This window comes from Panthera tigris, chromosome E2, assembly GCF_018350195.1.
Source record: "Panthera tigris isolate Pti1 chromosome E2, P.tigris_Pti1_mat1.1, whole genome shotgun sequence".
Taxonomy (NCBI): Eukaryota; Metazoa; Chordata; class Mammalia; order Carnivora; family Felidae; genus Panthera; species Panthera tigris.
This window is the reverse complement of record NC_056674.1, coordinates 18,351,091-18,366,117: the sequence shown is the minus strand read 5'-3', so window position 1 is coordinate 18,366,117 and position 15,027 is coordinate 18,351,091. Positions and strand designations below refer to the sequence as shown.

Here is a 15,027-nt window from a genome sequence, read left to right as displayed (position 1 = left end):
TGCTTCGGATTCTCTCTCTCTACCTCTCCCCCACTCATGTTCTGTCCCTCTCTCTCTCTCAAAAATAAATAACATTAAAAAAATTTTTTTTAACGTTAACAAGTGTAGAATCCAGATAGGTGCATGGGAGTCATGGTAAAATTCATTCACCTTCTCTGTAGGTTTGAAAATTCTCATAATTCAATGTTGGGGGGGGGGCAGGGAAAGCCTATGGAGAGTCAGGAAATTGAGTCCACTGCTGTGGAAGATGCTCAAATCAATGGTGGCTCGGGGCATCTGGGTGGCCCAGTCCATCAAGAGTCCCATTCCTGTTACTGGCTCAGGTCGTGATCCTGCCGTTCTGTGTCAGGCTCTTGATTTCAGCTCAGATCATGATCTCAGGGTTCCTGAGATCGAGTCCCACAGCGGCTCTGAGCTGACAAGTGCGGAGCCTGCTTGGGATTCTCTCTTCCTCTCGCTCTGCCCCTGCCCCACCTCAAAATAAAGAAATAAACATTTAAAAAAATAATGTCTGTTCAAATCGGGCAGAAGCCTGGATCTTTCTTGGTGACGGCGCCCTTCTCTCCTGCTGGGGGGCCAGCCGAGGGTGTTGCCCTCAGTGGCTCACAGTCGCCAGGTCCAGGGAGGAAAGGCAGGAAGGGGAAATGGAGATCTGTCTGTGGTTGGGACTTACAAAGCTAACAGAGAAACCAAAAGGGATGACGATTATAATAACGACAATGGCCAGCATACCCCCTTACGGGAGGCGCGGCCCTCTTCCAAGGGCGTTACGGGGTTCATCCCTGTGACCCTCACGACCTTGTGAGGTAGGTACCTGCTGTTGTTCTCATTTCCGGATGTGGAAGCTGAGGCCCAGGGACGGTGAGCCGAGTCATTTTGTCAGGAAGGACACGGCATGAAACGAATCCTCATCCCCCGGGGCAGGAAGTCAATGGCTTTGCGGGTGACACTGACGAATCAAAACCCAGAGGCATAAACATCTTAAGAGATGGGGAGATGGTGATGGAAGGGTGACAGGCCGCCGTGACTACTGCTTGTGTCTGGAGGGAGGAAGTGGTGGATGGTGGGTGAGGGAGGGGGTGGCAGGCACAGAGGCCACAGCTGCTATGTCAGGAAATGAGGGCGGGGGGCGCCTGGGTGGCTCGTCGGTTGCACATTCCAACTTGGTCTCAGGTCATGATCTCACGGCTCATGAGTTCGAGCCCCGCGTCGGGCGCTGTGCTGACAGCTCGGAGCCTGGAGCCTGCTTCGGATTCTGTGTCTCCCTCTCTCTCTGCCCCTCCCCTGCTTGCGCTCTGTCTCTCTCTCTCTCTCTCTCTCTCTCTCAAATATAAACATTAAGTAAATAAATAAATATTTTACAAATTAAAAAAAAAAAAGGAAATGAGGCCCGAAGGCGTGAATCTGGGAGCCGGGCAGTTTCTGCTCGTGAGCTCCCCAGTGTCTGCCCGGCTCATTCACGTGAGCATCCACACCCACTGTTGGTATCCGGGATGGGGGTCAGCAAAATCAGCACCGATGAGCGAGGCCGGTGGAGCCGGACAGCCTGCCTGCAGGGAAGACCCCGGCTGGACGCACCAGACGAGGAGCGGCCCACAGGGGCACAGCCACAGGGGCCTCTCCCAGCATCAGGCCGGTTCTGCAAAAGCCGCCAGTGAAGACAGCAGCACCAGCTGCCCCCACCAACACTCGGAAGCACATTTCTAGCCAGGCGCTGCTCTAAGTGTTACAGGGCCGAGAACTGATTCCAAACTCGGGTTCGGCTGCTCGCCGCTCTAAAGCCAGTACTCGAGACCCAAGTGAGGGTGGGAAGGCAAGGTTGCTTTATTCAGGAAGCGGGCAACCCGGGAAGATGGTGGACTGATGTCTCAAAACCACCTGCCCTGTCCAGGGGGAGCCGGAGGGTTTTAACGCGGAAGGCACAGGAAGAGGGCAGGGGCTTGCGTGCGGGAGAAGCTGGCGGCCAGGCCATTCGTCGTAGGTCCACGCGGCCCCGAACGGACTCGGCATCAGGGACGGCTGTTTTCAAATGTGGTCATGCCTTCTCTTCTGGGGAGGTGTGGGCCTTCACTTCCCAAGGCCAGCGGTCTGCAAATCTCGAGGAAAGTTCTTAGTTCTTCTACAGAACAAGGGACTTAGGTCCGCAAGCCAGGGGCTCGTGGACTTGAAGCAGGTTATCCCTTAAGACCTGCTGGGGCGCTGTTACGTAAGCACTACACGTGCATTAACTCACTCGATCCTCCCGGCGACAGGGACGGGGAGGGGACCCGGAGGCACAGGGTGGGATCCCGTGAAAGGCCGTGGCACCGGGGATCCCCCGTGGGAACCTGCGGCCACGAAGGGTCACTGCAGCGTAACGTTAGTCAAACATCAGCTTGCCCGAAGGTGGACAGTTACGTGGCTCACTTCCAGTGCCCTCGGCTTGAATCTCAGCCACAGGAGCCACATCTGCGCACAAGTGCAGAGCAAACCGCCACGGAGGAGCCACCGGGCACGCGCCTGCATCGGTAAAATGGCAATAGTAGGAGCACTTCGCAGAGAGTCCGCTGAGGCCGGCGAGCTCCTCGTGTGGGGAACTCAGGGCCCAGCTGGCCCTCTCTAAGGCCAGTTAGCGTTAGCGCTGTGATTCTTGCCTTGATAGAAGGTCAGCGAAGGAAGAAGGAAGGAGGGGAAGAAGGCAGGAAAGAGAGACGAGAGAAGAGCACATCTTCACACTGAAGGGGAAAGAAGGCAGTGAGGAGGGAGGGGTGGGATGAGAGACAGAAGAGGAAACGTAAAGCAGGTGGAATGTTCCCGAAGGTTCCCACGAACAGCTAAGCTTTGTCCTCAGTGGGGTAGATGGGTCCCGACCACACAGCCGAGCAGGTTTTCTGAGCGGGTTAAGAGTCTTCCTGGATCCATTTCCAGCTCTGCCATGTCCCAGCTGAGGCGACGAGCAAGTGACCTTCTCTCTCTGGGCCTCAGTTTCCCCGTGCCAGCAGGTTGGGAACCTGAGGAGCCCATGTAGCCAAGCATGCTTGCTGTCTTTGTTAAGGGGCGGGCGGTGACGCCCAGATTCTGCTCATGAGATGTCATTATATTCACCCAGTTCTCGGTTGACAAATCAAAAGGATATAAATAGCCACGTTCGGTTTCTCATAAATGCATTAAAAAGTGACTTGGCGTCTTGCCCAGGCTCCCCGTCGGGGCGGTGGGCAAAGACTGTTTTGCAGAGATCTAGCGGGTGTCAAGGTCACGGGCTCAGAAGGAAATGCGGCTGCCCGGTGGCACCAGGTGTCGTCCCTCTCAGCCCGTGCCCTCTTTGGCACAGGCTCACGCCGCCACTCCGGGCCCTGGCAAGCCCTGCCCGGTGACTCAGGCCCGGCCACTGCCCGTTTGCCAGGACTCAGCCCTCTGGCCCAGCCTGCATTAGGTCAGCCTGTTCACAAGCGGGTTCTGGGAAGGCTGTGCCAGGCTGTGGGTGGAGGGGAGAGCAGGGAGACACAGACACGGTGAGGGGAAAGACTGGGCTGTCCTGGGGCCCCCCTCCACCTCCCTTCCTAAAGTTCTCAGAGGCTGACCTCACCCCTGGCTCAGAAGAGGGACGCTGGGGACAGCAGATACGGCTTCTGGACTCCACTGTCTGGATTCAGTTCCTCGCTGCCCCACCCGTGACCTCAGGCTTATTCACCCTATCAGTGCCTCACCTTCCCCATCTGCAAAATGGACGTAATAGCAGTGCTACCCCATAGGGTTGCTGGAAGGTTTAAATGGTTCAATGGATATTATTACCGTTATGTCCTGGTGCTCCCAACAATGTCAGGCACAGAGTATCTTCTCTGAATAAGGCTTGCTATTATGACTACTTTTCTGTGAAGTGGTTAAGAGCAAGGACTCTGGAGCAGCCTCGTTGGGTTCAGCTCCCGGCCTGGCCACTCATTACCTGCGAACCCTTAGACATGGATCTTAATCTCTGTGCCTCAGTTCGCTCATCTGTAAACTGGAGATGATGATAACCTCATGGGGTGTGAGGACTAAATAAGTTACCACCTGCCCAGTGCTTAGAACAGTGCCTGGCACACAGTGAGCACTCTGCCGTTGTTTCTGTCGTTGTGAGAGGTATGCTCTCCTTCCACTGCGATGTAATCCTGGAGCTGCCCTCATCTCTTGGGGAGCATCTGCCTGAGGATTAAGGCAGTGCAGAAAAAAGTGGAGTGAAGACAACGTGGGAGGACACCGTTTGAGCACCTGGATCTAACTGTGCCTGAAGCAGAACTGCTCTTGGACTTCGCCACTCCAAGAGCCGACACACTCCTTCTGAGCTTGAACCACTTTGCCTGGATTTCTGGTACTTGCAGCCAAAGGTGTTCTGACTGATACAGAAGGCTATTGGAGCCTCAAACAACACAGAGGGGAAACACACGGGGTGGTGCGGAAGCTAAGGAAAGGAACACGAGCGATACAGCTGGGAAGAGTTCGTTTCCTCCTCCTGGGTTAGAAGCCCAGCCGTGTTCCTTGCTGCCTACGTAAAGCGATTACAGAAAGGATGCAGCCCATCACTCCTCCCCGTATGTGACTTTGCTCTTCTTCCCATCAAAAGATGGAGTCCATTTTCTCACGCTTACAATCTGGGCTGACCTTGTAACTTGCCGTGGCCAATAAAACACAGAGAAAGGGATGCTGTGCTACTTCTAAGCTTAGCCTGTGCAGCTTCCGCTTGCTCTCCTGCAGCCTTGCCATGACCTCGTGAACGTGTCCAGGCTAGCCTGCTGCGGGTAGGAGACCGAAGGCTCCCCAGCCAACTGCCACCCAGCCCCTGAAGCAGAGCCATCTAGCTCCCGGTAGACCAGAAGAACTACCCAGCTGAGCCCAGCCTGTTACCGACCTACAGAATGGAGAGGTAAAGAAATAATCGTATCAAACCGCTGCATTTTGAATGGTTTCTCCTGCAGCAGTAGATAACAGATCTTATTTAATCCAGCCTCGCCCTGGGGTCCTCCCCAAGCCTAACCTTCAAGGCACATGGATGGCAAGCCAAGGCCACTCTGCCCAAGTCCCTGGTCAAATGCTACCTCTGAGCTTGGGCCTCAAAAGGCCCTGCAGCTTCCGTCCACTTTCTTGGACCCTTCCCACCGCCTTGTGGACAAGCCTGGCTCTCTGCCTGCTGGAGGATGAGACCACGTGGAGAGCCCAGCTGCCCCAGCCCACCGTCGGCACCTGGTCCAGCCTGGACGGCCGACTCCTGCACACGTAAGGCACCTCAGCCAAGACTGGAGGGCCAACCCCAGGCCGCTGTTGATCAGAGAAGCACGAATAATCCCAGCTGAGACCCGAACTACCCAGCTGGTCGCTAGACTTGTAAGCAATCATAGACTCTTACTATTTTAAATCCCTGATTTGGGCGGATGTTTTTATTTTGCAGCCGTAATTGATACACTGTGTATCCATAGGCAAGTAGATTTACCTTTCTAGCCCTCAGTTTCCTCCTGTGGGAAAAAAAAATCACTTGGGATGGTCGTGAGGATGCTGTGCACTCATGATCCTAAAGATTTTGGCACAGTGACTGGCAGAGACTAAGCACTCAACTAAGGGAAGTTGTTCTAAAAAGAGGTAAAACGAAGGGCAGACAGCTGACAAACACCCCCTCACTTTGCATCTCCCCACCTTGTCTGGCCAGCTGTGGCTCATTCCAGAGATGACCAGTGGTCCATAGATTCCCAAGGCTTTTGTCCTTTTTTTTTTTTTTAATTTTTTTTAACGTTTATTTATTTTTGAGACAGAGAGAGACAGAGCATGAACAGGGGAGGGGCAGAGAGAGAGGGAGACACAGAATCTGAAACAGGCTCCAGGCTCCGAGCAGTCAGCACAGAGCCCGACGCGGGGCTCGAACTCACAGACCGCGAGATCATGACCTGAGCCGAAGTCGGCCGCTTAACCGACTGAGCCACCCAGGCGCCCCAAGCCTTTTGTCCTTTAATGTCACCAATGCAGAGATATTGGAGGTAGGGCTGAAAACCCTTGAGAACATAGTTTAACACCTAGCACCCCAAGGCCTTCCTGTCCAGGAAAGGTAGCCACACAGTACTCAGAGCAAGTTTTGAACGGAGACCTAGGTTCTGATCCAATCGCTGCCATTTTCCTGCCATGTGTCATTGAGCAACCATTCTGAGCTTCCATTTCATCCCTGTAAAATAGTGATAATTATACTGACCTCCTAGGATTATGGCTCATTGATTTCTTCCTTCAGTCAATTGACACTCTTGCTATGTTCCAGCTGTTTCAGGAGTAGGAGATACAGTGGGGAAACAACAACAAAAAATATCCCTGACCTCATGGAGCTCTCAGTTCAGTGGGTAAAGAAAAATATTAGCCCAACGGCGACAAAAGCAAGTGAAAAATCGCAGAAGTGACAAGTGTTTTGGAAGGAGAGTGTGTCAGTCAGGATAGGCTGCTTATGCTGTGGTAACAAACATCCCCCAAGCCTTACGGCTTATAATAACAAAAGTTTATTTCTAACTTATGTGCCATGTGTATTGTGGGTCAGCTGGAACTCTGCTCATACCTCGACCCAGGCTGGCAGAACACCCTCCATCTCAAGGGCTATGGGTTCTGCACAGAGGAAAGAGGACTCCAGAGTATTTTGCTCTGGAATTAAGTGCTCTAGCTTAGAAGTGACTTGGATTACTTCTGTCATGATCTCATGGTTCGTGGGTTCGAGCCCCACGTCGGGCTCTGTACTGACAGCTTGGAGTCCGGAGCCTGCTTCAATTCTCTGTCTCCCTCTCTCTCTCTGCCCCTCCCCTGCTCATGCTCTGTCTCTCTCTCAAAAGCAAACATTAAAAAAGAAATTCTTGTTAAAAAGAAAGTATCAGCAAGGAGCTGGGAGGTCTGAACAACTAAATGGAAATTTGAGAACCAAAAAATACTTTAGCCAAAGGAAAAGGCTCACTGGACGGACGGAAGAACCCAGCAGAGAGGACCCAGGGAGGTGACAGCAAACTTGATCAACAGATGTTCTCCGACCTGAAGAGAAGATGGGGGGGGAGGGGGGCGGGGAATCAGCAGCCTCAGGGACCCGTGGGACAGCAGCAGGTCTAACATCCATGTCCCAGGAGACAAGAGGGGAACATGTGGCTGAGAAAATACTTGCAGAATCTAATCTGGGGACGCGGAAGTGAGGGAGAGCAAGGCCCGAGAGGGGCCCACCTGATGAACGGGCGTAGATGGGCCGGTTGCCGCTGTGCCCACCTGAAGGTCGGTGTCACTGAAGAGCCTGAGGGAAGGTGTTGGATGCGCCCCGGACTTGTGGCTCCCACCGCCATCCCTCTTGGGTAAGGATTGCTCCCGGGGGCACCAGCTGCCCAGCTGCCGGCCTGGCTCCTGAGGGGAGGCAACTGTCTGCGTCACCGCTGAAGCTGCAGGGGACCTCAGGGGGACCGGGGGTTATGGGGGGGGGGGGCGTTTGTTGCCTACCGCTGCGTAACAAATGGCAGTACACGAAGTGGCTTAAAACCACACACGTGCATGATAGCCCAGTGTCCAGGGGTCAGGAGTCTGGATGCGGCTCCCTGGGGTCCTCTGCTCAGTCCAAGTGTCGGTCAGGCTGTGTTCTCATCCAGATGCTCGACGGAAGAAACTGCCTCCGGCCTTACTCAAATTGTTGGCAGAGTTTATTTCCTGGGGACCGTGTGACTGAGGCCCGGGCTGTCACCTCAGGTCCTAAAGACTACTTGTGGCTCCTAGAGGCCGCTCACGGTTCGCACCAAGCGGGCTTCCGCGCCATGGCTGCTGACCTCATCTGGCCAGCGAGCCTCTCTCTGCATCCGGGAGGCTAAGACAGAGTCTCATACAACGTAACCTCATCCAGGGGTGACATTCTGACCCCTTAACAGTAAGAATATGAATATGAATGTGGTTAGAAGCAAGTCACCGGTGCCATCCACACTGGACGGGAAGGGGAACCCCACAAAGCATGGACACCAGGAGGTGAAAATCACGGGGGTCACCTTAGTGTCTGCCTGCCGCCGGGGGACGCGGACTGCCTTGGCTGTGGACTGTGGTCCTCAGGCCTGGGGGCAGCCTGTGCTTGGGTCTGGCTGTTCCACCCCCGGCTACCGCGCCATGTGCCGCTGCGGGTGCAGGAAACCGGGGGTTCTGGGGAGCTGGTCGGAGGGCCCCAAGGTCTTCCTTCACTCTCCCGTTGCTGGCCCCATCTCAAGTTTGCTGTGTGACCTCAGGCAGGGTGCTTGAGCCCTCTGTGCCTTGATGTCTTCAACTACAAAATGAGGTTTGGAGGCGCCTGGGTGGCTCCGTGGGTTAAGCGTCCGACTTCGGCTCAGGTCATGCTCTCACGGTTCGTGGGTTCGAGCCCCGTGTGGGGCTCTGTGCTGACAGCTCGGGGCCTGGAGCCTGCCTCGGATTCTGGGTCTCCCTCTCTCTCTGCCCCTCCCCCGCTCGAACTCGGTCTCTCTCTGTCTCTCAAAAATAAATAAACGTTAAAAAACTATTTCAAAACAAGGTTCGGAGGAACCCCAGCCTCATGGGTGGCTGTGAGGACATAAAGTTCATGAAGGGTGTGAGTTCTGATCATGCCAGGAAGTTCACAAATATTTGCCATTACTGTCATCATTATTCTCTGCCTCTGTTTCCCAACGGACCCTGTTTAGTTCTCCACGAATGTCCTCCCGATTCTGCAGGAACCTTTGCGTCTGTGGGCACCGTGTGAAGCCTTAAGTGTTTTGGCAACAGTGTCTGGTAAGCGAGGAGTGAGCTCTGCCCTCTGCTCAGGGGCAGAAGCTCTGTTCTAGAAGTTTCAGATCTGTCCAGTGGGATATCAGGGCAACGAGTTTTACGAGGCATTAATATTTTATTTCTCACTCTTGCACTCTGCGGAACAGTGTATATAATTTCTGGGAACAACTAGGCTTGGTGACTCCCGTGGGTCAGCTGGGCCAGGCCTGGCGCCTTGTCCTGGTAGAACGGGTCTGTCTCTCCTTCTTGGGGCTCTCTCTCCACTGCAAGAGCCAGGAGGGGTGACACAGGTCCGGTGGCCCGGGGCTACGACCCTGGGAACACCCTCTGCCTCAGACAGATATGGCTAAGCCTGAAAGCCCTCAGCACATCTGAGGGAGTGTGGGGCAAGGACGACCAAGGAAAGGCAGAGCCCAGTGCGGATCTGCAGGTCGGGGTGTGACCCCCCCCGCCACCCCCTCCCATCCTGTCTCAGCCCTTGTCCTCGGGGGAATGCAATAAGCTGCCTAAGGTGGCTACAGTTTACCAACTCCCAGAGACTCGCCCTGAAAATGGTGAGTTCCATCTCTCCCGTCCTCCCGGTGAAGAACACAAGACTTGAGCCAGGCAACCTGAGCTCAAACTGGAGCGCCCCCAACCCCCACCTTCCAATTATTGGACAGTAGTTGCCTCAGTTTCCTCATCTGTGGGACAGGGATTGCTAAGGGGTTAACAGAGCAGGACCTGGAACAGGGAAGAGCTCATCAGCCTTCGCTGCGGCCATGGGCCTGTTCTGCACCTGCGGGCACCGCCTCCGCCGCCCCCCCCCCCCCGGAAGTGCCTTGGGAAGGACAGTTAAAGTGACGGAGACACAGGAGGCCAAGTGTCCTGGGCACAGAGGGCTTGCTTCATTTCACCAGCAGCACCTGGTCACTGCTTTTGCCCTGGGAAGGGTGGAAGATCTTGAGCAGCACCCCCAGCAGGCCCAGGACCATGCCCAGCAGCAGCAGCAACTTGAGCCCCTTGAGGATGGAGCTGGCCTTCCCCTCCTGGGTCTTCCCTTTCCCCCGGTGTGGCCCGCCTTCCTCTTCCCTGAGAGTCTCCGCCGTGCCTAGAAAGGGCACGGGGTTGAACCGGGCCATGAGCTCCTGCTGCACGAAGCACTTGTAAATGGCCGGCTGGAAGACCCGCAGTTGCTTGCCGCCGTTGGAAGGTTCCAGAATGGTGTCCAAGTCCTGGCTGGAGAGCTGGCTCTGCCAGGTCAGGGGGATGTTGTCGGCTTCCCAGAGGATGGGCCTGCAAAGGAGGACAAGGTCAGCTGCTGTGGCCCCGGGGGGTACGTGGGGGACTGGTGTCTGAGAGGAGATGGGGACAGCGGTGCCCTCCTCCCTGGGGAACAGCGCACAGGGCATGCCCTCCAAGAGTGCTACAGAGCAGGGGAAGGTGGGGACGGGTGTCGGGGAGCTCAGAGCCCCACCCCCACTCAATCTGCGACAGGAAAATGCCTCTAGCTCTTCAAGCCTCCCATTGCTCATCTGAAAACCGGGGGGTGTGACTATACCTGCCTCTGAGGGTTACTTGGAGGAATCAGCAAGAACGCACCCCCCACAACCCCCTCCCCCCCCCCCCCCCCCCCCCGCTTTCCTGGCCGGGCCTCATTTTCCCCACTCTGTCTCTCACTTAGGCTGCCCCAGCCACATTGGCCTCCTAGGTGGTCCTCCAGCATGCACCTTCCTGCCTCAGGGCCATTGCCCTGGCTGTTCCCTCTGCCTGGAGGGCTGTGCCTCGGCACACAGGGCTGGCTCCCTCATCTCCTTTCAGTGCTGGCAACTTCTCAGCCCGTCGTGACCGAGGAACAGAAAGGAGACCCAACAGACGGCATTGACAGGGCCAGTCATCATGCAAGCGAAAACGAACACCCACTAGAGGGTGGGGCTTTGCGTCTGGACAGGCAGTTGCCCCTTAGACATCACAATGAGCCCGAGAGGCCGGGCCCACCAAGACCTCTGCACTCAGTTGGATCGTGTCCTCCCCAAATTCGTGTTCTAAACCTCAGGACGTGACCTTCTTTGGAAATTGGGGTGTTGCAGATGTAATTAGTGAAGACGAGGTCAGACTGGAGTAAATCCCTGGACCCTAAATGCAATACAACCTGTGTCCTTTTGAGAAAGGGAGAAGAGGGGAGCCTGGGTGGCTCAGTGGGGTAAGCGTCCGACTTTGGCTCAGGTCATGATCTTGCAGTTCATGAGTTCGGGCCCCGCGTTGGGCTCTCTGCCGACTGACAGCCTGGAGCCTGCTTCGGATTCTGCGTCCCCCTCTCTCTCTGTCTCTCCCCCACTCACGCTCTGTCTCTCTCTCTCAAAAATAAACGTTAAATAAATTTTAAAAAAAGAAAGGGAGAAGAGACACAGACCCAAACACACAGGGAAAATGCCGAGTGATGACAGGGACAGATGGGGGGGTGCGGGGGGCTGCAGCAACAAGCCAAGGAAGGCCAAGGATTGCCTGCCACTCCCAGGAGCTAGGCAGAGGCAGGACAGATTCCACCCAGCATCTCATAGGGCACGTGGCCCTGGTGACGCCTTGGCTTTGGACTTCTGGCCTCCAGAACTGCAAGAGAATACATTTACATTGTTGTAAGCCACCCAGTGTGTGGTACTGTGTTGTGACAGCCTTAGGAAATGAATGCAACCCGCATTCTACAGACAGGGAGACTGAGGCCCAGAGCGACACCACAGGCCCAAAGTCACACAGCTGGAAAAGCGGCAGAGCTGGGATTGGAGCCCAGGTCTGGATGAATCCAGAGTCCAAGATGTAAACCTCACAGGAAATGCCACTCTACTCGGCTCCCTTGAGACCCGGCAACTCCTAAAGCCTCTGGGGACCTCCCTTGATTCTTATCTCAGGTCCCCAGTGACTGGCAGCCAGGAACCCCTTGTCTGGCAAGCGGCGTGGAGTGGGTGGCCCAGTCCAGGTAAGAGGAGAGGCTCCTGTGCCCTTTCCTGCACTTCTGAACTGGGTGGCGGGGGAGGGTTGTAGGGAGTAGCTGTTACTTTTATACTTAAAGGAGGAGGGGAAAAGGAGGAAGGGACACCATGGAGACAGGGTGAGAAGGAGAAGAGGTCAGAGGTCACAGCTGGAACAAGGGAAAGCAAACCAGATGGAGGTGGCGGGGTTCACACTGACAGAGCCTGTGGCTACAGAGGCCCCAAGGGGTTGCTGGGGCCCCCACCTTGCAAGGGAGGGGCCATCCCTGGCACGCGGGGCTGGAGGGCACAGGGACTCTACAGCCAAGCTTGCAGGATTTAGGGCCACCGTGGATACCCCCCCGGGCAAGGACTGTGCCTTCTGAGAGCTGCAGCTTCCTCATCTGTAAATGGCCCCTCTGGGGCCCACGGCTCTGGCTCTGGGGCTGGGATGCAGCCCGTGGCCAAAGTGCAGGGCTGTGAGTGGTTGTAATTCTTCTCGCCGGGGTCATCAGCGCGGGCGGCTTAGGGAAGACAGGCCAAGGGGAGATTTCCCAGGGGCTCCAGGCAGGAATACAAGAACATGAGTGTGCGTTCTGCGAGGCAGACCCTGATGGGTACCCTCCTGGGGCAACCTCCTCTCCTCGGGGCTCTCTGATCCTCCCCAATGAGCAGAGGTCTCAGGGTCCCACAGTGTTCTGAGCTTCCCCCGGCATAGCCTCATTAGTCACGTGGGCTTCTCCCATCCCAGCCCTGACCACCCCAGGCTGTCCACCCCCCACCCCCACCCCCAGGCTGGGGGCTTCCGCAGGGGTGTCTGATGAGCGCCACATCCACAGCATGGCCGACTGCAGGAGCGGCCACAGAATCGGCCAAGCCCTCCCAAAGGGTCAGCCGTCCTGTTCTACCTGTGTGACTCAATTGTGTGTGGGCGCCAGGGGGCTCTTACCAAAGGCACATCGGAAGAGGCCAGCAGAGAGCAAGCTGACCATGTGGGCCCCCTCCCCTCTGCAGGAATTCATCATGAAGGCTCCCAGCCTGGGGGCCCTGGCTAGAAGCCAAGGGCAGGGCTGGTGCCTGTCTCCATCACCTGTAGACAGATCCCAGGGGGCAGGTGAGCCACACGGATCCCGACTCCTCAGTGATCTCAAAGTTGTCAAAGGGGACGTAATCCGACGTCAGTGCCGTGCACGGGACGTGGCAGGCGTCCACCTGCATCTCGGGCCGCATGCGGCTGGACCACACCTTCCTACCTCCCAGATACAGCCAGCAGGGCATGGGTTCCTGCAGGGGCTCCTCGATGTAGCAGTACCCCAGGCGTTTCCGCTCGCCCAGCCCCCCACAGCGGTTACAGTCCTGCCAGGGCTCCCAGCGGGTGAAGACGATCCCTTTGCCACCCAGACTCAGGCTCTCGTTCCGCAGGGGCTTCTGACCCAGTCCCTTGTGTGTTATGTGCAGGGTGCTGACATCCTGGAAGTCAATCTCATACTGTACCACTTGGAGGCCGTCCTTGTCCTGGCAGTGGTAGAAACCCGTCTGGGAGGGCAACGGACTCCGAATGAGAACGCCGCTGTCAGGTATGATTTCTATGTTGGAAGCACTGGAGAGTGTGTGGGACCAGCTGGTCCCGTCTTGCAGGAAGAAGTACCACTGTGACCCAGAAGAGTTGCAGGGCAAGAAGACGTCATTGTCCGAGAGGAGGGCTCTTTGGCATTGTTTCTCGTTGGGACAGCTGAAGGAGACATAGAACCCTGGCAAGGGGACAGCAAAGCTGAGCAGCAGCCACAGGGTGGTTAGCATGGTGGACTGGGACTGTGGCGGTGGGCAGGGCACCACACTGGCCATTGTGAAGTCACCCATGAAACCCAGGCCGGCCCTGGGCAGCAGGCTGAATCGTAGCTCACCTCATGGCTATGTGAGGTCACAATCCCCATTTGACTGGTGACAGTTTAACAACTCTATCTAATATCTATTCCAAGCCCTCCACTCTGCTGGGATAGGAGGAAACTTAATTTGTCTATTCAGGATTTTCTCTACCATTCCCTGCTTTGGCATTAACGTGTCACATGTGAACGTTCAACACATTTTTCCTGAACACCTACTATGTTCTGTACACAATTCTTAGTGCAGGGGGTGGAGAGGTGAATAAATTCTGTCTGGTTACCATTCTCATTTCCTACCCCTCTCCCCCAGCCTCTCCTCCCCAGACATGCTGGCCTCCCTGCCACCTTCTGAAAACATCAGGCAAGCAAAGGGCTCCTGCCTCGGGACCTTTGCATGTGCTGGTCCCAGACTCTTGCCACAGATATCTGCATGATTCAACTCATCTTAAACAAGCAAATATTTTTCTCAGTGGTCTCCTTTCCAAACCCTTTCCTAAACTCCTTCTCAGCACTGAAATTAAAAACAATTATCGTGCAGGCTTGATATGCCATTGCTCACTCATTTCACAAGTTTCCTGAATGCCTCCCATGTGCCTTATTCTAATCACAGCCCCAAACAGGTTAGACAAAGCCTCTTCCCTCTTGGACTTACCTTCTAGTGGAACAGACAGATAATAAACAAATATATAATACACAATACCAGATACAGTAGATTCTCCTTATTCATGGCGGTTATGTTCTATAAAGTTGCTGAATTAGCAAATATTGAACATTGTTTGTAGGAGACATACAGACTTAAGTAAGGTCCTACGAGCCTTTGGTCATAACATTTTCTGTCAACTGCTTAACATATAACTTTGCTATATGTATATTTTGGTTTAACGGCCTCTTAGTTAATATATATTGTTAATTAATTAACAGTGAACTTGTACACAACAGCACTATTAACTCATGCCTGAACAATGCTTCTCTAACACACGTGTTTTCTTGACAAGACATGTCACAGCCCTCTTGTGCTTAGGGACACTGGCTAACATGTCAGCACTGCCTGGGAGCCATTTTAAATAGTGAAATCATCAACAAAAAGTACAAAAATGCAACAACAACAAAAAAAGTGGCACTAAGCAGACCATGAAAAGGATACTTGTTAATAGTATGATAGCTGAAACCAGAAGGCAGTGTCTCCCTGTTCAACCTCAGCTGGGAATGTGCATTAAGTGATTCGACTGTTTCACTCCTCTTTGCATGTCCACAAATGACTTTGGAACCACTGTGGGGGTTGACCTGGGGCTACAAATAAATTTTAGCGAGCAGGTGAATTCACAATTATGGAACCCTCAGATAATGAGGACTAATAATCACTAAAGATAAGAGTAAAGCAGGGGATCACTTCTCGGCCTTTTGGCTGAGATCAAGTGAAGAGTAAAGCAGGGAAATGGGCATAGAAAGTGAGGAGATGGACGTGAGCG

The 15,027-nt window shown here is 54.7% G+C and overlaps 1 protein-coding gene across 1 annotated transcript; it reads right to left on the bottom strand.

Annotated features, from left to right (window-relative positions):
• Positions 1-9,595: 9,595 nt before the first annotated feature.
• LOC102955870 (protein FAM187B-like) lies at positions 9,596-13,525 on the bottom strand. Its single transcript, XM_007096766.3, has 2 exons — positions 12,766-13,525; positions 9,596-10,005 (listed from the first exon to the last, which is right to left on the bottom strand). The coding sequence occupies exons 1-2, from the start codon at positions 13,518-13,520 to the stop codon at positions 9,618-9,620; spliced, it is 1,143 nt and encodes a 380-aa protein (XP_007096828.3). The 5' UTR covers positions 13,521-13,525; the 3' UTR covers positions 9,596-9,617.
• Positions 13,526-15,027: the final 1,502 nt, after the last annotated feature.